A 23,843-nucleotide genomic window follows, 5' to 3' on the forward strand; every position below is an offset into this window, starting at 1 on the left:
ATAAAGCAATGCAAAACCAGCATTATTGCCATTCATTTTTTTTTAATATTGCTGGAGTGGATGACTCTCTGTCCTTTGTGTGTATAACCATGGTACTTCACAAAGCCTTATATGAGCCTACTTTTTCATCTGTGTCTAAGAGTGATGTTGTTGAGTTGGTAATAGAATTATCCGGAAAAACAAAAATTTGCCCTTATTTATATTTAAAATTCATGTTAATATTAATTATTTAATATTATTAATTATTATTAATTAATATTACTTTAAAAACATTTACGTTTAAAAGCAATACATATTTTGATACATTAACCCACTTTCTATATTGTCAGAAACCTGATTGGGGTTTTCTTAATCAAGAGCTTTTCACATAAAACACATTAGTGTCACAGGAAATCACAGTCCCAGAGTTAATTTTTACTAATTAAAGTAGAAGATTTATCCTTTGTTACTTCAGGAGAATAGAAACTGTGTCCTATCGGTTGGATGTGACACAGTGGTACACATCCAGTGCTTAGGCTGATGTAACCTAAGAGATGAAACTACAGTTTTACTCCAAAACAGAACTGTGCTAAAGTCAGTCTGTATAAAGAAACACCATCAGTGATACTATAAATGGTCTCTACATATTGGTAGATTGTTGAATTAAAGCATGTATAAAATCACAAAAATGCAGCAATTTTATATTTGCTTTCTGTTCTGTGCAGAAGTAACAAACTTCGCAGATGCAGAATCAGTCAGTAAGCATCTGAAGGAAAAATCTGCGTTTGTATTCTGAGAACTCAAAGGCACTTAACATGAGTTTTGTAATTTATTGCCACCATGGGAATCATAACTTTCAGGAAAGCCTGTGAGTTTCTCAAACTATATTCCCAGCATCAACCTATTTACAGAAAGAATTTCAATGAGAATTGCAATTATATGTGGGGCTGATGAAAAGCATCTTTTCCCACATTGGTGCTGCTAGAAACTATCAATCAAAGCATATTTCAGTATTTTCTATCTTAATGATGAGATTTGGGAATGCATATACACTAATTGTTTCCAAAAAGTAAAACAAAAATAAAGAAATTGCTGAGTGTTATATATTTCATTGCTTACCTTAGTGTATTAATGTCTATGCAAAATTCAGCACAGCACAGCCAATTAAAAACATAAATTGATAAATACTTACATTGCAAATTGGCCTCTGGAAGACTTGTCTACTTCAGCCAGATCACCATAACAATTGCTGCAACTGGTCTCTCAAACAGTGCTCAAAGTCCTGCTTCTACACATTTCTCTTTTAAAAAGCTACAAAATATTTGGGTCATTTATGCAGTTGCTGTATTTCTAGAGTGCTTAGTAGACACAACAGTGTTCCTTAGTATTGCCCTAAAATTCCATTAACACAAACTTCAATTAGATGAATGATGCTCTACCTCTACTCCCTAGGAACACAGGATACAAAGAATGTTTAAGTAACATTTTCTAGCACTGCAGCTTTTACACCTGTTTTTGTATGAGAAAGTTAAAACCGTCATGAAGTCAGAAATTTTTGTTCCTCTTAGTTTATCAATAAAATCATGTCCATTTGAAAATGTTCCAGATTTGAGATGGAGGAGATCTCCTTGGGATCTATTCCCCAAAAGTAATAAAATCTGTCAGGACTGACACCTTCAGCTGCCTCTTAAGTGGTTTCCACAGTGTAAGCACAGCAGTGCAACCTCTCAGCAACATACAAGTTTCATAGAAATGTGAAAAGCAATGTGATTTTGATGAAAGTTTAAGGGAGAATTCACCATCCAGGTAACGCTTCTGTCATCCATTCCACTCAGGACATAGATGCAGATAGGGCAATTTTCAAAGTATTTTGAGATTGAGGGTGAATTTCTGTTTCTGGGCAGAAGTCCTGAGAAGCCCAATATAAAACATCATTCCAAATATGTTTTTCTGAGACTGGCAGAGAAATATTCAGACTTTTGGCACCACAGCATGACTGGGCACCAGCTGGTCATGCCACATACATTGAACCACACACCTTGAGACACACACTTTTACACTGGTACTTTGTATGTGGCAGAGCTCCAGCCTGCTGTTATTTCATTATATTGTCCCAGGCCTTAACACTACTGAAGAACTAATTTATGCTCCAAGCAACATTTGAATGTGATAGCCACAAAGGAAATAGTTGGGTCAGATGTTAACTAAACATATGTGATTCCATAATTAGCTTAAGCTGCTGGAATGCAGGCTGCCAACCAGAGAAGCAATGCCCTCCCTGCCACCAACCCTCGTGTGCCCATTGCCTTCCTCTTGTGAGCACAAACAGCAGCCCACCCAGAGGCCAGCTCATACTGGTTATGATCTACACGCTGAGTTATTCAGTATGGAGTTACATGAAAATGTGATTGTCTGTGAAAGTCTGTCTTTGGAAATGTCTGCTCCTGAAATTCTTCAGGATGAGCTGCTGCACTTCCATCCATGTTCCTTTCAGTGTAGGCTAATATGCAGTTTTATACATATTTTTGTATAAAAATCAAACAAGTGAACCAGTTTAGGCAACAGTAAAGTCCTAAGTCAGTCCCAACTCCATACATACAAACTGCTAAAATTACTGCTTAATGTTGGCTACCAAAGTGGTAAATCCCACCTTTCCAGGAAGAACTTCTGGCTCAAGCAATCTCAAATACTGCCCTATTCCACACCCTCAAAAAAGTACACAGATCTTCAAAATAATCGGTGTAGCCATGTGCATTGCAGAAAAGCAGTTTTTGGGCAAGGGAGGTACATTTCCCCTGCTCTAATGCAAGAGAAACATGCTAGGCAAGGAAGAATTCCACACAGGAACTCTCCACCAAGCAAGGAAGTTGCTGCCAGTTGACCTCGGCAGCCCTAGGAGCTAAAGCCCCCACTGTGTGTATTTGCTCTGTTGAAGAAACAGACCCTGAATCATGGTGTAGGGCATTTGAATATTTTTTATTTTTTTTTTCTTAATTTGTGAGAGAGGCTTACTCTGAGTTTGAGGGATTTTCTAGACTTCTTACATGAAATAACTTGCACCCCAGCCATGTAAAATCAGGTATCTCAGTCCTGCTTTATACTAGGGCAGACAAGTCCTCAGACTGAAATCCAGTACTTAGAAAATACCTTGGAAGTGCTGCTCCAGAAACCAATTGACAGATTTCTCTCTCCTTTTGACTTCTATTCTATAAAAAGGAGAAAATAATATTTGAATATAAAGGGATAGGTTCCCCAAAAATCATAAAATTTGAAGTCTCATAAAGAACTATAATTATGTTAATTTGTCACATTTGTCACATCTGTTGTTCTCCTCAGAAGCCTCACAAAGACAATAAATCATCTAAAACATAGCTGCTAGCTTTGGACATAGTGTTTTTAGGGAACTGCAGAACAGTTGGTGAACAATTATGGGTTTTGGCCAATAATCAAAAAACACCATTAAAAGGATTCAATTGCAATTACAGTTATTTTCTTGGCAGGTATTAATGAATGTGTTTAATATTTTAGTGGAGATATTAGGTTTCTAATTATATTAGATGTCTAAGACCAAGTATTAGATTTAAAGAATCAATCACTTTAATGGCTGACTCATTAAGATGCAGAGTCAACTATCTATGAAAATAATTTTAAAATCTATTTTTCTCAGGCAAGGTTCTCTAAAAAGCAAAAGCAGTATTGAATAACTGGATTAGGATGCAAACAAATGCAGGTGTGCTCCAAATGATGCATGCTACAGATCAGTCGATATGATCTCACACATGCCAGTAGGCCAAGTTCAGTGATTTACAGTAGAAATTTACCTGGTCACTCAGTTTCTTAGCATAACTAACACTACTAGGGAATTCTGGTTGCTTTCCTACATGCTCAGTATTAACTATCTCTGAAAAGGCTTAAAAACAAACACTGCTGTTAAAAAACAGCATCCTTTAAATCTAATCAGTGGATTTGGCCTATCAATTTGATATGGTTCTGCTATCCTGAAAAGCAAAAGGTTATGTCTCAACATGGATTTTCCCCTTGTTTATGTAATTCAGATACATCACTCTTTGGAGGGCAAGAGCTCAAGCACAGCTGGTGTCCCAGCAGAGAACCTTTTCACAAGACTAAGACAGGCCCTATGTGCTACAGCCCACTCAGCCAGCACATCTCCTAAAGCTCTCTGTTATTACCAGTGTGGGTATTCTGATCCCAGGTGGTAGTGGGCTGCCAGCCACCACCAAAGATTACAGTGAGGGCAGTCAAACACTGGCACAGGTTGCCCAGAGAGGTGGTGGATGCTCCATCCCTGGAAACATTCAAGGTAAGGATGGATGAGACTTTGAGCAACCTGGGATACTTGAAGCTGTCCCTGCTTATCACAAGCTGTTGGACTAGATGCCTTTAAAGGTCCATTCCAACCCAAACTATTGTATGATGATTCTGTGTTTTGTAGAGGGAAAGTCACTAATAGCAGTCCTTGTAGTCAAAATCCATGTATTCAAAACCTCTGGAGTTCAACATACATTGAAACACAATTCATTCTTTTTAAGTGAACGGGGGCTGCTGAGCTGCTTTATTGCTGTAGGAGAGGTGATGCTTCTGCTTTTTAAGTCAGAGCATTAATTTCTGGCATACATACATCTCAATTCTAAAAGCATTGGAAACATCTAACCCAAATTCCACTTTAAAAAAAAAAAAAAAGAGAGCAGTTTTCACTGCAGGTTAGGTTTTTCCAAACATTTTCAACACAGGTGCTGATGAAAACAGTGTGGAAAAAAATCCTGGATGCAACAAAGATAATTGTCCAGTTCATAGTCCCTGTACAGGTACCACATATCAATTAATACTACTCCTTGTCAAAGTAAAAATCAAGTTTTAAAAGGAACGCCTTGCTAAGAATTCAGTTGTGACAATCCAAATCTCTGGCTGACTAATGAACCACTGTTCTTCCTGCTAGTATCTGAGAATGTCAAGATGACATGAGATTCACTGGTGTTTTAAAAATGGTATTTAAATATTAACACTAGGAAACACTCAGTTGAGAGTTCTGTCTTCAACTCTTTTCTCCATTGCTGGACCAAATGTAGTATTTAGGGAGCTGTGGCAGTCTTTTCTCACTGCTGTTCCAGAGAGGCACCTTGAAGAGACATGGAAGTACTTCACTATGTCTGGAGCCATGAGCTTTGTTTCTGCCTTATGCAAAGTGAGCAGCAACAACATCTGACATACATCTCCTGAGACTTAATGCTGAAGAAGCTGACTTCAGACAACTAAATAATTAACCTTATGAATAAGCAAAGGAGTTGCTGCTGACCCACTTCCCAGAGAGCCTGCATGAGGCTGACAACACTCTTGTTCCATCAGCACAACAAACATCTCACACCACTTTTGTCCTTCCCCACTCCCCCCCTATTTTTCAATGCTGTGAAGCTCTAGGAAGTGTCTTGGAAGCCACTCAGCTGTGGAAAAAAGGTGTAAGAAAACTAAGGGCTGCTCAGCACCTTATGGCCAAAAGGCCACTTAGGGTGCCCTTGGTATTTTTGTTGAAGATGGTAGAAGACACCAAATACCCCAAATTTCTTGCCCCAGCCCCTGTGCAGGACACTGCAGGAGCTGTATGCAGCATCTGCACTTTGGGGTCAATACATGTGATGGCAGCATGAGGAGATGAGGTGATTTCAGCCATGCCTTGTGCCTTTTGAAGCCACTCTAGACAAAACCTGGGAGGAAGCAGTGCCTAAGGGTGAAGTGTATCCTCCTCTCCTCGCAGCTCTGTTAGTTCCAGTATGCTCCCAAAATAAAAAGGGCCATATCTGCGTGGGTACTTCTGTGCTGATAAAGCTCTCCCAGCAGAGACAAGACTGCATCCACAACAAACCAGGTTTGCTGGCTTGTGTTTACAGGTGGGCCTTCATGTATACATCTCTTCTTTCACAGAAATAATCAATGCCTTCAGGGTTTTCTGCCAGCTCCTCCTCCCTCTTTCCTGCCTTTGCAGGATGTACCCATCCCAGCTGTAATATATGTCCCACATATGCAGGGTGCCATTGCTTAAGCATTGGAATCCGGTGCCTTTCAGGATGCTCCAAGGTACCCAAGGTATTGATTGGCTTTGCAGATATAACAGAACATTTAAAGAAGCTCAATGCCTTTACAGAGGAGCAAAAGGAATTGAGATTGATATCCTATGAGCCATAAAATGGCACCAGACATGTTTAGGCATTTGCATGCTACTCTTATTTCCACTGACAGTAATGGTTGCTTAAGCACTTTGTACACATGTAGATACCTATTTATAGACACTTAAGTGCAGCTGTTTTCATCTAGAGCTGAATCCTGCTCTTCAATCTCTGCAGAATAAACCTCACCATGAGCTGAAAAGCCACTTAAATTTTATATATTTGGGGTTCTTTTCCTCCCTTAGCAGCATCCATACTATTAACTTTGTTACATATGGGAGTTCTTATCAGGATTGGATTGAACTAGACACTCAAATGGAAATAAGCATCTGATCTCAACTTTTCAAAATGCCAGGAAATAAAAGATTCAGAAAAAAGTGATCGTAACAAAATCAGTTCAAATGTTGAAATGAACTAATTCATATGAGTACACTCAGGTTTCAGATGACAGAATGACTAGCCATTATGGATGGTGTAGACTGTTCAAAGAGGACAACTGAAGACACAGACAATTAAAGCACATTGGAATTTGTACAGAAAGGGTCGTTAAGGGTTTTATAAACAGAGTCCATATTGCACTCCCAGTACTCAAGCAGCTCTTACTGCTAAATTGAAACTGAACAAAATAATAGCAAACTCAGAGCAGAGTATGCTTTGATGTTTCATTCAGGGAAACAAATTCAATAGGAATCTGCCTTCTGTTTCACAAGGTAGTGCAGTTATTAAATTTGCTTAGTTTGTAACATTACTTCCATGAAAAAGAAAAATTTCTTTACATAAAGAAATGAAAAATTGCCTTTATCTGGGCTGTCAGTGTAGCATTCCATATTTTCCTAGGATTCAGTCTTACACATGGAATAGAATAAAATGGTAATGCTCTTTTTTTAAACTTCAGCAGCTACTGAAATAACAAAGGCGTAATTATAAGCAAAGACAGATTCCAAATTGATCCTGACCTTAAAATATAAAATCCCTCAGCTTGTCAAAATAAGATGGCATCCTTGAAACATGTGAGACTTGTATAAATGGGTAAAAATCTTGAAAGAAGACTTTTAATACTAGGATTATTAACTACTAGTACTACTCTATTAACTGCAGAGATATATTTATCCTGAAGTTCTGTTTTCAAAAGGAATTGTACTCACCCTGAGCCCATTCAAAATGTCTCAAATGTGTTTGAATCACATGAATCAAACTGACATGTCTGTTCAAGAGCTGCTCACGATCCTTAAAATAAAGGTCCAGGCTTCCACATCATGCTCCCAGGAAGGTAAGCTTGTACCTCCCACATCAATGGACTACTGCCTAGTGCCACCAGATAGCTCTGGTCCTAGGCACAACCCATGTCTTATTGCATCTAGACTTCCACTGAGAATAAGATCTAAAACTAACCTGTCATATCTTATCAAAAATGCACATGGTTTGAAAAGAAAAATTAAAAAATGAGCTAATCAAGTTACAATAGGATGATTACAATAGGTGTAATGAAAAAAAAATATGCAATGCAGGTGGGATTTAATAGGAAAAAGAACATACCATCATCAGGCAAATATGTTGGCTGTAGGAAACCAAAGAAACATTGAAAGGAACTTGTTCATCCTGGAATAGCTTGGCTTTGTCATCAGCTTGCTAAGGGGTAGAGTATTTCTCATGAAACTGTAAAGAAGATAAACACTCTTCCCTCAATCAGTGGATTTGAAAATTCACCATTAGGGATTTTACAGCAACAGATGGCACATCTCCCTCTGAGTTTCCTTGTTATTTTCCTGCTCTGTAAGAACATCGTGATGGTTTTGCACCTACATACTGTACACGTTGAAATATAATTTGGAATAACTTTACAATTACATGATTGTCCCCAGTTCCCATTTGTATTTCAAGTGTGAAGATAATTTCACAGTAACTCATGAAATCATGGTTTAGGTTGGAAAGGACCGCAAAGATCATCTAGTGCAAATTCCCCTGCCATGGGCAGCAACACCTTCCACTAAGGTCAGGTTGCTCAGAGCCCCATCCAACCTGGCACTGAACACTTCCAGGGATGGGGTATCCACAACTTCTCTGGGAAACCTGTCCCAGTGCCTTACTGTCCTCACAGTAAAGAATTTCTTTGTAATATTTAACCTAAAATTGCTGCCTTTCATTTCAAAGCATCACCTCTATCAATACATGCCCTTGTAAATAAGTACATCTCTGGCTCTCTTGTAGGCCCCACTTAGATACTGGAAAGCTGCTAAAACTCACATTTCTTCCAGTTAAGATTCCTCAGAATCACACAATTAAATGATCTCTTTAACTTAGCCAGCTATTTTGAAACTGAGAGACAAAACCTCACCTGGGGATAAATGAATGGCTATTGGCCATGTGGATGCACCTACATAACCAAACTTCTCTCCTATTTTCCCACATTGCTTTGTACCCACGCATGCTGTGCCATCCTGAGCACAAATTGCCTGGATGTGGAAAGGCTGGCAGGCAGCCACAGGGCCCCATGTGTGACTGTACTCCTGGAACCACACTCCAGCACTACCACAGCAGTAGTGCCTTATGCATTTGTATGGAGACATGCAGAGGTCATGGACTTGGCAGTCTGGGAAGAGGAGACCATTTAGTCCTGCCTCAGCAACAGCCGTGATGATGTGAAGATACCCAGATGTGTATCAAAGCCATGCTGAGAGGGGTCACTCTGGGAACACTGCTCAAAGCAAACGAAGGGCCTCTGGCACAATGATTTAAAAACAAACCTCTGGAAAGAAGCAGAATCCTGGCAACACTCCAAGTACCTTTCCCAAGTACCTCTGAGCAACAGATGGGCTTTTTCCAGCAAAGCCACGGATTATGTGTAACGCAGACAAAAGGCACAGAGGAGTTCATGGTCCTTACCCAGGCCTCCAGTGACAGCGAGCTTCCTTTCCCCATACCGGAGCCCAGACCAAAACCTGGGAGAACAGAAAGCTCTTTCACCTCTGCACGCACGCACACGGAGTGGGAGCGTCTAGCCAGCCCTAAGCAAGTCACTGTGGGACTGCTGTGGTTTCAAATAAAAATAGTGTGATGGAGGTATGTTTATGAAAACATCAAATACAGAAAAGAAAGGCAACGTAAAACACACTTCCCTTTTTATAAGGCATATTTAGCATTTTACAAGGTATACTTTCCCAAGTGAGGAATGGAAAATTGCAAAGACACTGAAAGCACTCAGGCAGACTCAGTGTCATTAAATGTTCATTCAGTACAGTCACTCCAAAGAACTGCATTCTGTATGTGCCTACAAGTAACAAGAAAGGCCTTAAGACAAGAATGATGTTCTCTTTTGCCATGAAAATAGCAGCCTATATCAGTGTTGCAGACATAAATAGTTTTCCATTCCCATCTGCAGCAACTTTGGCAGATTGTGTTTCTCAGTGGCGTCACTGGGTGATTTTGCAGCTTTGTCTCTTGCCCTGCCAAATAAGCTCATTAATGAATCTTGGTGGCTTCCATCAGACCAACATCTTCCACACAGGATGTGGGTGTGTGAGAGCGCAAAGGCTCATGTGCCTGTTTCCTGCCATCTCCTATCTCCCAGCCTTTGCCTAAATCTCAGGCTATTCCACAGCTTTAGCCTGATTACTCTTAAAATTAAAAGTATTCAAGTTTTCACCCTGAATATTCCCTACTGCAGTTTAAGCCATGCTACCTCTTAATGTGACACTTTCTCCACAGTTGGAGGTCTGCGACAACCTTATAAAGAATATTTGAAGGCTATTATTATATCTGTCCTTCAATCATCTCAAGCCTCAAACTATTTGCAGGAGTCAGCTCTGTGGCAATGCTCTGAAATTTTGTTTCTCACACAGAATGCCCCTAAGAGGTATTTTAAAGAAAACAGTACTGCTTGTATTTGGAGAAGGCAACACCAGAACTCAAAATGCTGCTTCTGGGAGAACATCAGTGTTGTCCTTCTGCAGAAGCAGATGCAAGAAAGCAGACAGCATAACTATTTCAAAACAGTTACTATTCAGCAGCACGAACAATGAATAAAGCTCCAAATTCAGGATTTAAACCGAAAGATCCTACTCTGCAGCAACTGAAAAATGCAAAATGATACTAAGAAAATCATAAACCCTTCCCAGAATATAGTCATGCTCATAATTCTTGTCTCTGCAAGTGAAATGTAGTATCTTAAGTCAGCCCGGTAGAAAAGCTGCTCAAGATTATTTCATCACGAAATCATACAGTTGATTTACTTCTCCCTTGAGAAGCTGAATACAGTTCAGGCCACTATTTTCCAATGTTCAAAAGCACTTCTAGTCAAATCTGTTACATCTATTTCTAAAGTGTGTGTGGCTTCAGTGTCTTGGCACACTTTAGATTATATTCACCAGTTTAAAAAACAATCTACCGCGCTCCCCCCATCCACATCCCCAAATCGCAGCTCTTGTGATTGCTCAGCGTGAGCTTCCATCAGGTCTGACCGTCCCAAGTGCTTTGTGCCGCCTGAGAAACGCTGGGTATCTTTGCTTTCTGTTCAGTTACACTGACTCTGAAGGACGGGACACGAAACTAGGAGAACGTCAGTAAAATCCTGCTTTGCATTAAAGGTTTTGGGGAGTGAAGCTCATCCCTGTGGGATACACAGGAGCATCAGCCCAGGCACGCTGAACGCAGGTAGTGTCTGCAGCCGTGCACAGCCTGCTGGCAGAGCAGGCAGAGGCAATCCAGGTGAAAAGCAGCCCAAGGGCTGGGTTTGTGCGGCCACTGGAGCTTCCTCTCCAGGCCCTTCAAACCTGAGCTACACACGGGGAGAGCGCACAGCTCGCCATAAAGGCAGCCCCGCGAGCGATGAACTCGGCCGCTCGGCGGGGCGCCCTGCTCGGCCCTGCACTGCGCGGCGGCGGCGCCCGCGATCGACGCGCTCGGCTGCTCGGCGGGGCGCCCTGCTCGGCGCAGCGCGGCCGCGCCCCCCGGAAGCGGAGACAAGCCGCGGCCATGGCGGCCGAGCAGCGCTACCCGAGGAGCTCCATCGAGGATGACTTCAACTATGGCAGCAACGTGGCCTCGGCCAGCGTCCACATCCGCATGGGTAAGGGCTGCGGATGAGCGGGGGAGCCGCACAGCCCCGCCTCAGCCCCCCAAGCGCTTGCGGAGAGGTCCCCGTTGCCCCCAGTGGGGCCCTGCTCTCCCAGCAGGCGCCTCTGTGATGCTCCGGTCACCTCTGGCCTTGAGCTGCAGTCGGGTTCCGCGCAGTGTTTTAACCTGGCTAAAGGTGCTGAGTGCGGAGCCCGAGCGCTGTATAGTCCTGGTTAGGCATCAAGAGTGAGGGACCGCGGCCGGGGAAAGGCTCTGTCGTTTAACCGTGAAGGGGCTAGGTCTTCTCAGAGGGGTTACCCCGTGCACTCGGTACCCTGTGTAGATTCAGACTTGATTTTGTCCCGAGTGACGAGTTCTGAAGTCCAGACATGGTCCATGAACTGCAGAGTCCCTGCAGAGAGGCATCTCGCCGGAGGTGTTTGAGGAAAGCCTGGACGTGGCAGTGGGTGCCATGGTCTGTCTGACACGGCGATGTTCGGTCACAGGTTGGACTCGGTGATCTCAGAGGTCTTTTCCAGCCGTATTCATTCTGTGATTCATAAATATCATAATATATAATATTAGAATGAGTGACTGCAATTATAGAAGTTTAACCATGAGACTGAAGGATTTGAATTTCTTCTGTGAGGTGGTAGAACTTTTGTCTCTTCCACCGAAGCATTTGGCATACTAATGCCCGTGATTTTGCTGTTCATATGCAGGTCTGAAACACACTGAGTACTCTGGTGGAATATGTCGAATCAGTAATCCTTGCTGAAATAGTGTTACTGGACACATTTTGGAATAAAAACGGCTATGTGCTGTGAAGTCTTTTATTATTTATTTCTGATAATCAGGAGGCCACTTCCTATTAAAATACTGTTTTATTTTGTTTGAAAAATAACAGGTGTGCCATAGGAGGTATGGAACAGATAATGCCACTAGTAAAATTGCTGATGGGTTTAGTAACGTAGGGGAAAGGCTTTGCGAGCTGGGAGGTTTGGTCAGTTTATCATGACAAAGTAGGCCCCAGTCCCTCATGGCTTGCAAGTGTATTTCACTTTACCTGCTGCAAGCAGGTAATTCAGTTTCTCATAGTATGTGCTCTTAAAGTTTTTTAAGACTGTGATATTAATGACTGAATTTTTTTCCCCTATAAGCTCATTCTTCCTTCTACAGCATTTTGCCTAATGGACTTGGTCTCCTTCTATTCAGAACAGAGAATATCTTTATGATATATCTGTATGTCCTGAACTACTCTTTTCTTTCAGTAATTCTAGAATTAAGAAGCCTCTTAATGCTAGGATTTTTTCCAGCCTGTGCCCAGCTGTTCGGTACAATGCAAGTTGTAAATGATGATAAATGATATTTAATATGATGGAAAGGAAATCAAATAGACATTCATGTAAAAACTTTACCTTTTTAAACTTTTATGGCTGTTTCTGCCTTCCGTGTTAATCCTTTCAGTTAGGTCCATTAGGCAACAGTAACATGATAGAGAAGGTATGCTGATAGTATAGTGAGAATGGGTGTAGGTCTTAAACTAATCCAATTTAAATTCCTTGCAAGTCTTTTCTATATTTCTTTTGTCATCATTGTTAATGGTTAAATAATGATGTCCAGGAATAAATTTTGCTATAATATTGTGTTAATTTTTTTTAAGTAAAATGGCTTTTTACAGCTTTGTTCTGTGCTTTTTCACTATGACTTTATAATGGTTCTTTATGAAAATGAAAACTTGTATCTGATTTGCTGTTGAACTTTGAAAGTGTAAGTCAAAATTAGTTTCATTTTTATTTTCCTTATTCCAGCATTTCTGCGAAAGGTCTACAGCATTCTTTCTGTTCAAGTTCTATTGACCACAGTCACATCTGCAATTTTCCTATACTCTACTGGAGTGCAGTCATTTGTTCATGAGAGGTAAATTCCAAGGTGAAATACAGCTGTTTAGCATGTGTTAGGTATAAATTATGTAACTTGTTGCTACACTTCAGTCTTCCTAATCAATTTTATAACCTATTGTTGTTTTGTTGCTGTAATAGATACTTTTTAATTTGATTAGGGAGTAACTTCTCTTCTCTGACAATTTTCTCCTTGGTTTACTATGAAAACTATCATATTGTTTTTTGTTGTGTTGTTTACTTTAATCAATGCTTTATTAATAGTGCTTATTTCAATATTTGTGCTCTGCATACTTTGACATGAATTGCAGAAGATCTCAGTTAGTCAGACATTTCTTGTATTACAGTCTAAATACTTTTAGAATATCTTTGGAATTCTGTTATTTATAGGTGACTGTTCCAAAAACCAGTATCATGTCTTACTCCTCTTCCTCTCTCTCCTGTCTTCTTTTTCCTCTTACCCCTTCCCCACTCCCCCGAAATAATTATTCTGCATAAATTCCTGTGGGAATACTTCTTTTTGCCTCTTGGATTTTCATGATAAAATAAACCTCAAAATGCAAAGTGTGGTGAAAAGGCCAGGGAAAGGAACAGCTGGGGAAGGAGAGCACTGAGTCGGGTTTCTGTTTTCCTCCAAGCGCACTTTTGAACTTTCACTTTAAAGCCCAAATAAAAAAGGAGGATTAAACACTGCATGAAAGTTTCAGTTTCTGTATTATCTATAGAGTATACAACAATGATTGTAAAACTACTGTTTTCTGCTTAAAGCTGATAATTTAAAATTGTCCTGCTGGCTTAGAACTGTTGTGATTTTGTGTTTGATGTTGGTCCTGCTTTTCCTTGGAGGGCTACTTGAATGATTTAGCAATACTTACTGGTCAGTACTGATTTTCCACAGTGCAGTTAGTGCCCATGTTTGTTGCATTTGGGTGCTTATGAAAAATAGTTCTCTGAATATGGAGTTCAGAACGGGCAAAACAGTACATGTACTTTAATACTTTTACTTTGTATGGATGGATTTTCTTCTTTGTATGTGTTCATTTCCAGGTAATGGATTCCTGGGGAATCTTTAGCTTTATTATGAAAAGAAAGCCTTTACTTGTGACTGTACTATTTTTAACTGATTATCTATAGTAGTATGTTTTAGAACAGTTTTACTGTAAACCTGCCTTACATTTACTTTGGATATCTTTTCCTAGATGATCACTTAAAAAATTTGTTTTATATAAACTGTTCCATAATCTTACAGATATTTGATTGTATATTTTTTTAATGGAATTTTACAGGCCTGCCTTGCTTTTGATATCTGGACTTGGATCTCTGGCTGTAATTGTGGCACTGACCCTCTACAGACACCAGCACCCTGTTAATTTATACCTTCTGTTTGGATTTGTAAGTGTTTAAATCAATTAAATTATTAATTGATTAATTCCATTTAATAGTCCCTGGAATATCTTGCATAGTAATTAATTCCTTGAAACTAGAGGTATGTCACTTGTTTTTCTTGAATTCCTTGAAAGACATCCTATATATTTATGAAGGTCTGAGTTACTTTTTGAAGAATCTGTCCACAGCTTGTTCCTAGATAGCAGGAACTTCAGGTTTCTTTCAGCATCTTTCTAGAAAGAGTGTTAGAACTTGGAGCCAGTTTGAGCAAGGGTTTTTGTGTGTGTGTGTAAATCTATCTGCTCTCATTGTTCTGTTGATGACAGGCATTTTTTCTATGGAACTGCTCAGTAAGAAAGGAGGAGGCATTCCTGTTACCAAAATTTTTTAATGGACAGCCTCCAGCAGAGACCCAAACCAGCTGTATTGTTTATTCCTCCAATTGTTGTCTTTTTGATGCTAAATTCCAAGCATGTTTCCAGCACAGACAGATCAGTCAGAGCTGTCCTCAAATTTCAGTCTTCTGGCTGATGTTGTGAGTATGTAGATCCAGGCTAACAGTTGCTCTTGAGTATTTTGGATTACGTAGCAAATGAGTCTTCTGAAAAGAAGTCACAGTAGCTTAATTAAAATTTGATGTGTTAAGAGTTGCCTAAATTTTATTTGTGATAAAACAGAAAGACAGCTTTGCTGTGTAAGTAAACAGAGTGTTTAAAGGGTAAGTGTGGAAAGGAAACTGATACAGACACTGTCCAACAAAATACTGAAAATGTATTCATTTTATAGCTCCTTGAATAGTTTGTAAGAAGTGTCATATAAATGCTGTGCATTTATAGTAGAAAATGTGACATTTTTCTGTAGGGACAGTGTCTCACTCATTTTCACTTTGTATTGTACTTTTTATGTAGCACAACTTCCAGTCCAGTGAGACAGTCTGACTGCCATTTTCTTGTTAAAAATTTAGCATGTTTTCATACACAAAGATTTAACAGGAGACCTAATGTTTAATGGTTTGATTTTTTTCTTATCCTTCTATTTTTTTGGGTTTGCTTTTTATAGACACTACTGGAAGCACTGACAGTTGCCATTACAGGTAAATAGTAGCCATCCTATTGTTGATTAAAGAATTTGGAAAAGGAATCCATTATGTTGTACTAATTGCCATTAGGGTTTTCTAGATGTGACTAAAATAATGAACCATGTTTGAAAATTTTAATGACGGTGATAGGAGTTTAGAAAAGCTAGAGAATCAAGGGAGAAAACTGAATTCTGATGCAGAAATTAAACTGTATAAACTTGAAGTGAGAAATGAGTTGGGGAATTCTATTCTTTCAGCATAGCTAAAAATGTTCTCTTTCATAATGCTCAGCTCTCAGCAGAGCTGATCTTTAAGCTGAAAAAGTCGTATCAGCCCCCTCAGTTTCCTCAAAGGGCATTTGAGTTTGGAGAATTCTGTACCTTCATGGTCAGGGTTGAAATGAGGCATCACCTAGTCAACATCAAACTACCTTACAGCATAAGATGAAACCTCTTCATTGTGGCCTATGATCTCCTGATTTGGGGAAAGGAAAGATTAAGGAGGAAGGAGGGAAGAAAAAGGTTGCACTTGTTTCTGCTATCTTTCCCCTCCTGTCCCCTAATCACAACTTCAAGCCTTTATAGGGGATTGTTTTATTTTTCCCCTTGTTTCAGTATCATGAAAAATTCATACAGTTTTTTTTCCTTAAGATCACTGTTATCTGTGCTTAAAATCGTTTTGTTTTGTTGGTGTTTTCATAATTCTGACTAGGGAAGACCTGTTATTTCCATTTAAGAAGCTACAGCTATAAAGTAACTGTCAAACTTAGCTAGTACAAGATCCCTGAGTCCTATGATCATGAATTTGAAATGCAAAGACAAATTCAGGTATAATTTACTCATTTTTGTTCACAGTTAAATTTAAATTTCTGTTCTCAAAAGATAACTCAGCAAATACAGTGTAGTGTTCTTTAATTGACAGATCACTTTCTCTGTTTATAGTGAGTTTCTATGATGTCTCCATCGTCTTGCAAGCCTTTATTCTTACTGCTGCTGTATTTCTTGGATTGACTGCATATACCTTGCAGTCAAAGAGAGACTTCAGCAAATTTGGAGCAGGGTATGTTGTCATATGGATGATTTTTTAAAATTTTTTCTTGTTGTTAAGGTTGGCTTGTTTTTCTTTCTTAAAACAATCTTTGCAGGTATAATAAGAAATACAGGTCAACAGAACCTGCTTCAAGGGAATAGTGAGGGTTATTTATTTTAAATTATTAATTTTACCTGGTTCTGATCCTTGGTAAAATCTTTTCAGTGATAAAGAATCTTAAAACAATTAGAAAACTGTTTAGTTTACCTGGATTTTTCACTAAGAGGGAAGGCAGATGTTTCAAAACTTTAAGAAAATGAAAGTTAGAACGTAACTTTTAACAGCTTTATAAAATTTTACTGCTGACACCAGTGAACAGTTGGCATTTAAGATTTCCAGACATTTACTTGCCACATATATTGTGAAGAGGTTTTAGAAAAATGGAGGATATTTTAAGTTTAAACGAAAGTATATTGTTAGTCACAGTATAATTTATTTTCTTTCAGCCTCTTCGCTTTTTTGTGGATTTTAATCTTCTCGGGTTTCTTGAGGGTAAGATACTTTGTGCTTGCAGTTAAAAGATATTCACAGAATCACAGAATGATGTGGGTTGGGAGGGACCTTAAAGATCATCTAGTTCCAACCCCACTGCTGTGAGCAGAGACACCTTCCACTAAGGTCAGGTTGCTCAGAGAAGAAGGTTTGGGTCAGCCCAGCTGAATGAAAGAAAATTCCTACCCAGATCCATTACTGTTCTGGATAAGGATGGTGATCTTCTAACCACACATGTTCAATTTAGATTTTTGCTGGGTGTTGTTCTTGCCAACATAAAAGGGGTATTTGGTTGATTGACAAAATTTGTCAGTTGACATCCACTACTTGATGAAGAGAATGTGAAGGAGATTTGAGATTTATTTTGAGATGTATTTTGATTTTCTAGTTTTTCTTCTGTTAGTGTTCTGGAGGCCAGAACTTCCTCCCTCTGAAGTGGAGGCACTTTTACACAGAGATTGTGTAACTAGAGAGTGTATGGAATAAGAGCATTGAAATATGGCCATAATACCGTGGTTTTGTGTGCATAACACTAGAAAGACTGTGTATTAAATGTGGCATATCATTATTCAGGGATTTTAATATTTAAAAAAATTAAATTCACAAGTATCTTTTTCATATTTTATCTGCCTCCAGCTGTTTTTCTATAGTGAGACAATAGAGTTGGTGTTTGCTGCTGCTGGAGCTCTTCTGTTCTGTGGATTTATTATTTATGACACTCATTTGCTGATGCACAAATTGTCCCCTGAAGAGTACATACTGGCTGCAATCAATCTCTACTTGGACATCATAAATCTATTCTTACACCTGCTGCGTTTTCTGGAGGCATTTAATAAAAAATAGTCAAAAGCAGTGTGGGGTTTGACTACGGCACAATTAAAGTTAAGCATTTGGATGATCAGCAATCTCAGTAGTTCTGCCTTCTGAAAACTGAATCTTTATTATGTTTGCATTCCATGAATATTGATCTCTCCTTAGGGGGGAAAATGGCTTTTTTACATAGCTACAGTTCTTCTCCAGATCATGTATTTTATGTAGTTAACATGCTGTCATCATTACAGTCACTTTTTTAATCACTTAATTTGCAATTGACAAAATTAATGATTAAAATTTTGCCAACTCCTGATTGCTCCATAGTAAGCTTCCCTGCTCTTCTGTAGCTGCTGAAAATGTTTCCTTTGGGTTTGATCATTCATTTATGTCCCACGTAAGGGTAGCATGAGTTTACCATTGTGCAATATTTTACTAAGATAATTTTTTTTTTTAGTTTTTGTTTGGTAAAATGATATGCTGTCTCTGGCAGATATACTCTGTCCTTGTTAAGGGCTGTCACTATGGAAGCTGTGAGGGTGTTAAAACAATTAAGTGAAGTGTTCTTCATTTTAGTATTATTTATTGCCTATCTTTCAGTACTCTGAAAAATCATTTGGAGATTGATTATGGCATTTTATCAACTCGTGTGTAATAAAACTCACCGTGTGTCAATAAAAATCGGAAAGCGTTTAGTCTGTTCTTGCAACTGGGACTGGAGAACTTGAGGAGGCTGAGAGTGAGCGCTGCAGCCGGGCCGGTGCTGGCAGGGTGGAGGTGCTGTCACTGCGGCTGCTTCCCACGCTCTGGAGATGCTGGAGGGGCAGGGAGCGTAAAAACGATTTTGAAAGGCTTCCTTCGTCTTCAATGAGGGATTGTTACTGCTCGCCCGTCCTGTCAGTGAGAGGTGAGCGACGAGGAATGCAGTACTTGGGCAATGTTCCAGCCTGCCTGCCCCCGCTGGGACCGGGTGCGCTTTCCGTGACGCTGTCGAAGTACGACCGCGAGTGGGTTCGAGCGAGTGGGATAATCTCTCCCGTGCCTTAGGATTTCATTCAGAACAGCGGGGCAGGAGCCAAGAACAAAACCTTGCATTTTACGATGTGATGGAACTCTTGTTTATCCTTTCAGGCCGCGCACTCGCTCGGAGAGTTACGGTAGGGCCCATCTACCCCCGCGCGAGGCCGGGCGCCTCAGTGTGCGCACGCGCGGCCGGGCAGCGCGGCCTTCCGCGGTGTGTGTGGCGGTCTCGTGCGCGGCCGGTGAGCGGGGCGGGGGGGGAGCGGGGGCCGCTGTGTGCGCGTCCCTCGGCCGGCCGTGCGCGCGCGTCCCGGGCCCGCCGTGCGCGCGCTGCCCGCCCTCAACCGCTCCCGCTTCCTCCCCCCCTCCCCCCGCAGGACATGGCGAAGAGCCTGAGGAGCAAATGGAGGAGGAAGATGCGGGCGGAGAAGAGGAAGAAGAACGCGCCCAGGGAGCTGGAGAGGCTGAAGAAGATCCTGGGAACCAAAGCGGATGTCATCATGGAGGAGGTGAAGGAGGTGGCAACCGTGCTGCCCCCCGAGAAAGTGCTGGAGCAGAGAGGTGAGTCGGGCTCTGGCTGGCGTTTCCTGCTGCCGTCGCCCAGGTGCGGGCGGCCCTGCAGTGTTGTTACTGAGCCTGTGACTTTCACCGCCGGGATCGGGCGTGTGGTTGTTACAGGCTGAGAACAGTGAGTCGGAGGGCTTGTCTTTCTAAAGCTAAAACCCTAAATCTGGTCATTTCGCAACACTGGCATCCATATTGCATCCGGTCACTTGTGGAACGAGGTTATTGACGTTTAGTTTTAGCACGTAAAGTGTGTGATGTATCGTAGGGAGAGACATCTCTGACAGCATCAGGTGAATGCGGATTCACCACTTAGCTGTTGTTCCAGCCACAGCATTATGTTTGCTGCCAAACTCTCCTAATTTGAGGAGGCTTCTAAACACACAGGAGTTGGAGTAGGAGTAGTATGGGCCCGGTTTCTGAACACCAACACGTTGCATTGCACGTGGTGCAGGAGCGGGTGGTGTCAGGTGTCTACAGATAATGCCATCTTCCTTGTCTCTGGAATCTAATGTAAACTGTAAAGGAAGTAACCCAGGAAGTGGAAAGAGAGGTTTTAAATAGCTGCGTAATGGATATGAGTCAGAAAGACACTTTCTCTCTCCAAAACTGACATCCAGACTAAATCACAGTCTTACTTTGATTCTCCAGTTTGTGCCACTTAAGATATTCCAATACTGTAAATGGAAACAGAATGCTATATAAAAATAATTGTCCAATTAAGGGTAGTTTCAAGTATTGCTTGTAATTTTATCCATGATTCTGATTTATCTCACAAACCAAGTGTAAAAGTGTAAAAGCCTCAGAAATACCTAAGAAAATACATATTTCACAGAACAGCTACAAGTATTGTGAAAATAATGGTGTCTTCTTTAAGAGGACTTTTCAGGACTAACTGTGGACACAAAGGAGTTCACATCACCAAGTGTTACAAGAACTGAAGTAGATAAAAACTTCACCCATAATAATGTGTAACTTCCCGCAGACAGATAAATAATTTTCCAGCCAAAGAAGGTATATAGGTATATATTACAGACATCTTACTGTGTTACTTTAGGGCACTGTTTACAGTGTACTGGGAATGTTTTTTTTCAATTTTTCCTTTTAAGAAAAAAATAATGTAAGGTCTGCTGTGCAGAATAGGCTTTTTGGCTCTGCCACCAGGCCCCTGTGCTGATTCTCTGCTGATTTCAAGTATTTGCAAGCCCCTCAATTTTGGGCTCCATAAGTACATCTCTGGTGCAGATTCCTGTAGACTATCAGCCTCAACTATTGAAGCAGCAAGTTGACCTTTTCGTCGTGAGCTTTGTCTCCCAACATCAGACAAGCACAACATAGAAGTCTTTTTTCCTCTCCATAAAACTTGTGGTAAAGGCTTGAGTTGCACACATATAATTTAGGAACAAGGTTGGGATGAAATTCCAGAGCACAGTTCCAGTCAGTACTTTGCAAGGTGTTCCTCTTGCACCTTGTTATCTCACCAAGACATGATGTTCATGGGGTGTTCGGCAGCTGGGGATGCCATTCTTGGGAGTGACGGTGGGCAGTCATCCTCATCCTAGAGATTAATCCTCTCTTTCTGCCTGTAGATGTGTTAGACCTCACTCCTAGAGGCAAGCGTGGCATCACTGTCTGATACTTCCTACTGTCGCTGTGTTTCACCGTTTCTCTTTACTATTCCTTTTATTCGGCTTCATCTTCCACTCAGAATATATTTTTAGAGCAGATCTTAAACATTACATCATAAAAAGTGTGTAATTGTGCATGTTTCAGTAAGCATATGGCTTCATGCATGTGTTGGAATGTACAATATTCTTAGACACAGGATTGGAACAGATTGCAGACTAAGGAATAAGATACTTTGTCCAGACATGGTTTTCAGGAAAAATACTGCACGTTTACTATCAACTGTTGAAGTTCCTAGGTTGCACTTGCATTGGTTTGGAAAGTGCTTTCATTTTATAAAACCTTCAGTTCTCTATATACAAATACTCTTGTGTCTAGGGATATTTTTATCACTTTGGGGAATCTAGTAACAAAATAGCTTCTATGAAGCTGATTCAGACATTTTATTCACTAAAAATACCTTTAATTTTCAGATGACTGCAAAATGGAGCTGGATAATAAACGAAACAAAAAAACTCTCCTAGACCAGCATGGACAGTACCCAATATGGATGAATTCCAGACAAAGAAAGAAGCTTAAGGCTCAGCGTGTTAAAGGGAAAAAAAAATCAAAATTGGCCAAAGGCCTCGTCTGGTAAAATCAGTTTTGTAAGATCATGAATATTTTATTTAACAAAATAAATTTCCTATATAAACTCATGAGATTTTGTGCTTGGTCACTGAGTATAATTTACTGTGTCGAATGAATTTTTGAAGAGGCTATTTAGCCATCAAATGGTGACAGAAATAGCAGTGTGGTGTCTGTCTGCCAAACTTAAAAAGCAAGCTGAGTGCCTTTGAATAGATTAATTGTTGCCTGTGGGTATCTGTTTTCTTGGCGGGTGAGGGTCTTCATCTTTTATTATGAATACCAAAAACAGTAAAGGAAATCCTAAAAGTAATTAAACCAAATGTTTTTGTACTGTGGTCTTTGTCAGTGTACCTTGTCTTTTAGTAAATATAACCAAAGGATTCTGTAAACATGCTGTATCCTTTAAATCCTTCTGTAAAATTCATTGGACTGACTTGTGTTGCTTTTAACGTCTGATAATTAACAAAAATATATCTTCATATGTAACTCCAAAATTTTTGTACTGAAACAACACCAGGGCCTCATGAAAATTCTGCAAGTAAAATGAGAAAGCGTCGGTCTGACATAAGTTCACAAAGAAAATAACAAAATATTTCATTGCTGTCTGCAACAGAAATATTGTAGGAACTAAATAAGTGAAAGTACAATCGATTCTTTTATTATTAAAATGAGAGTACACAGATGCACAGAATGGAAATAAAATAGCTTTATTTAAGATCTTTTTCAAGTTTTAGTAAAGTCGATGAGAATTTTCCTTTCCATATGTATTTTCAGTAGCCTTTTATTCCTCTTAAAATGGTACTTATCTATCCTGCTTTACATTGTTTTTTACAGGATAAAATACTGCATGATTGTGTAACAGATACCATTTATGTGATTATGCATTTGGGTGCATATTACTTGGCAGTAACACGTGGTGACAGATGCAAAAGTTAGTTGCCCTGAAAGCTTGTGTTTTTAAAATGTTTCTCATTTCAAGGATGGAAATAATTACAGTATCCATCCTGCAGGATGTGCCTTTGCAAGTACCAGGCATGGGTACAGGGCATAGTCTTCGTGCAGTTTCATGCAAGATGAGATCCACATTCTGTAATTATCCACAAATTGTGGTTTATATCCATTGTGATAACTTGGGCATAGGAAAGAAGATCTATTCTTATAATTACACTAGGTGTAGTATGCTAAAATGTAGTAAGAAGAACTCAGTGTTATGGAAAATTAAGTTTTTCTGGAAAAATATAGTGTGTTTTGTGTTAACGTTAGGAGAAAGCTACATAAAAAAACTACAGTGATGTTAAAAGGAAAACCAGTGTATCTTCTGTTTTCACATAAATTGACAGTTAATGATTTAGTATGGTATCTAGGTCGCATATTACCAAATTATATGCCCTTAATAATTGTACTTTAAAAATATTTCCATTAAGTTGATAAAAGCCCTGCTAGTTGATAACAGCTGCTACTGCTGTCAATTTTTTTAGTCGTACTAGATAAATGGATCTAGATTTTGGTATCAAACTTACCTAAATATTAGCATGTAGATTAGAGCTACTTTAAAGTGGATTCATGTGGAAGAAAGTGTTCATGAATGTGTTTGACCAAGAATGGAATGAGAAGTCAGATTGTATTTATTTACTACTGTAATGATGTAGGCTTTATTTTGCTTAAAACATGATTTGGAGAATTGAGATGGGAAACGTCTCAGGCTTAAGTGTGAAAAAACAATTGTTTTTTTCTATAGAGGTCAGATGCCTTTCAAGCAGCTCCCAGTGGGAAAGCAAGCTGTTTTTCCCAAGTGGAGATGATTAAACTGTCAAAGTCCCCCTGTTTTAGATGTACAACTTCAGTCAGTTTTTTCTTTAGGTGCATAGGCGTCATCTGCCTCATCTTCACTGAGCCTGCCACTGCTGCACTTGCCTTATACTGTCCTCTCTCCAGAGCTGTTTCACTCCTGCCTCTGCTGCTTCCTCTATAAAGAGAAAATTAACCCTCATAACTGAATAGTCTTGCTTATTTGTGCTTTTATTACCTAGCCCTGAG

At 39.9% G+C, this 23,843-nt stretch overlaps 2 protein-coding genes and 1 long non-coding RNA gene across 4 annotated transcripts; 2 read left to right on the top strand and 1 right to left on the bottom strand.

The window, feature by feature from the left end:
* The first annotated feature begins 10,995 nt into the window (after window positions 1-10,995).
* On the top strand, window positions 10,996-18,647 carry TMBIM4 (transmembrane BAX inhibitor motif containing 4). The gene is made up of 7 exons (XM_023946769.2): window positions 10,996-11,223; window positions 13,022-13,130; window positions 14,398-14,503; window positions 15,557-15,590; window positions 16,517-16,634; window positions 17,111-17,156; window positions 17,793-18,647. The coding sequence occupies exons 1-7, from the start codon at window positions 11,130-11,132 to the stop codon at window positions 17,997-17,999; spliced, it is 714 nt and encodes a 237-aa protein (XP_023802537.2). The 5' UTR covers window positions 10,996-11,129; the 3' UTR covers window positions 18,000-18,647.
* On the bottom strand, window positions 14,870-18,718 carry LOC111943902 (uncharacterized). Its single transcript, XR_002871079.2, has 2 exons — window positions 18,632-18,718; window positions 14,870-15,098 (listed from the first exon to the last, which is right to left on the bottom strand). It is a non-coding gene; the product is annotated as an uncharacterized LOC111943902 (long non-coding RNA).
* A 428-nt stretch (window positions 18,719-19,146) lies between these two features.
* On the top strand, window positions 19,147-21,874 carry LLPH (LLP homolog, long-term synaptic facilitation factor). 2 transcript variants are annotated; one of them, XM_086884506.1, is made up of 3 exons: window positions 19,147-19,228; window positions 19,364-19,547; window positions 21,650-21,874. In XM_086884506.1, the coding sequence occupies exons 2-3, from the start codon at window positions 19,367-19,369 to the stop codon at window positions 21,811-21,813; spliced, it is 345 nt and encodes a 114-aa protein (XP_086740632.1). In that variant the 5' UTR covers window positions 19,147-19,228; window positions 19,364-19,366; the 3' UTR covers window positions 21,814-21,874. The 2 variants fall into 2 exon arrangements, with proteins under 2 accessions (XP_086740632.1, XP_086740634.1); XM_086884508.1 differs by having other exon boundaries at window positions 19,158-19,200.
* The last annotated feature ends 1,969 nt before the right edge of the window (window positions 21,875-23,843 follow it).

This window comes from Cyanistes caeruleus, chromosome 4 (genome assembly GCF_971803275.1).
Source record: "Cyanistes caeruleus chromosome 4, bCyaCae1.hap1.1, whole genome shotgun sequence".
NCBI lineage: Eukaryota > Metazoa > Chordata > Aves > Passeriformes > Paridae > Cyanistes > Cyanistes caeruleus.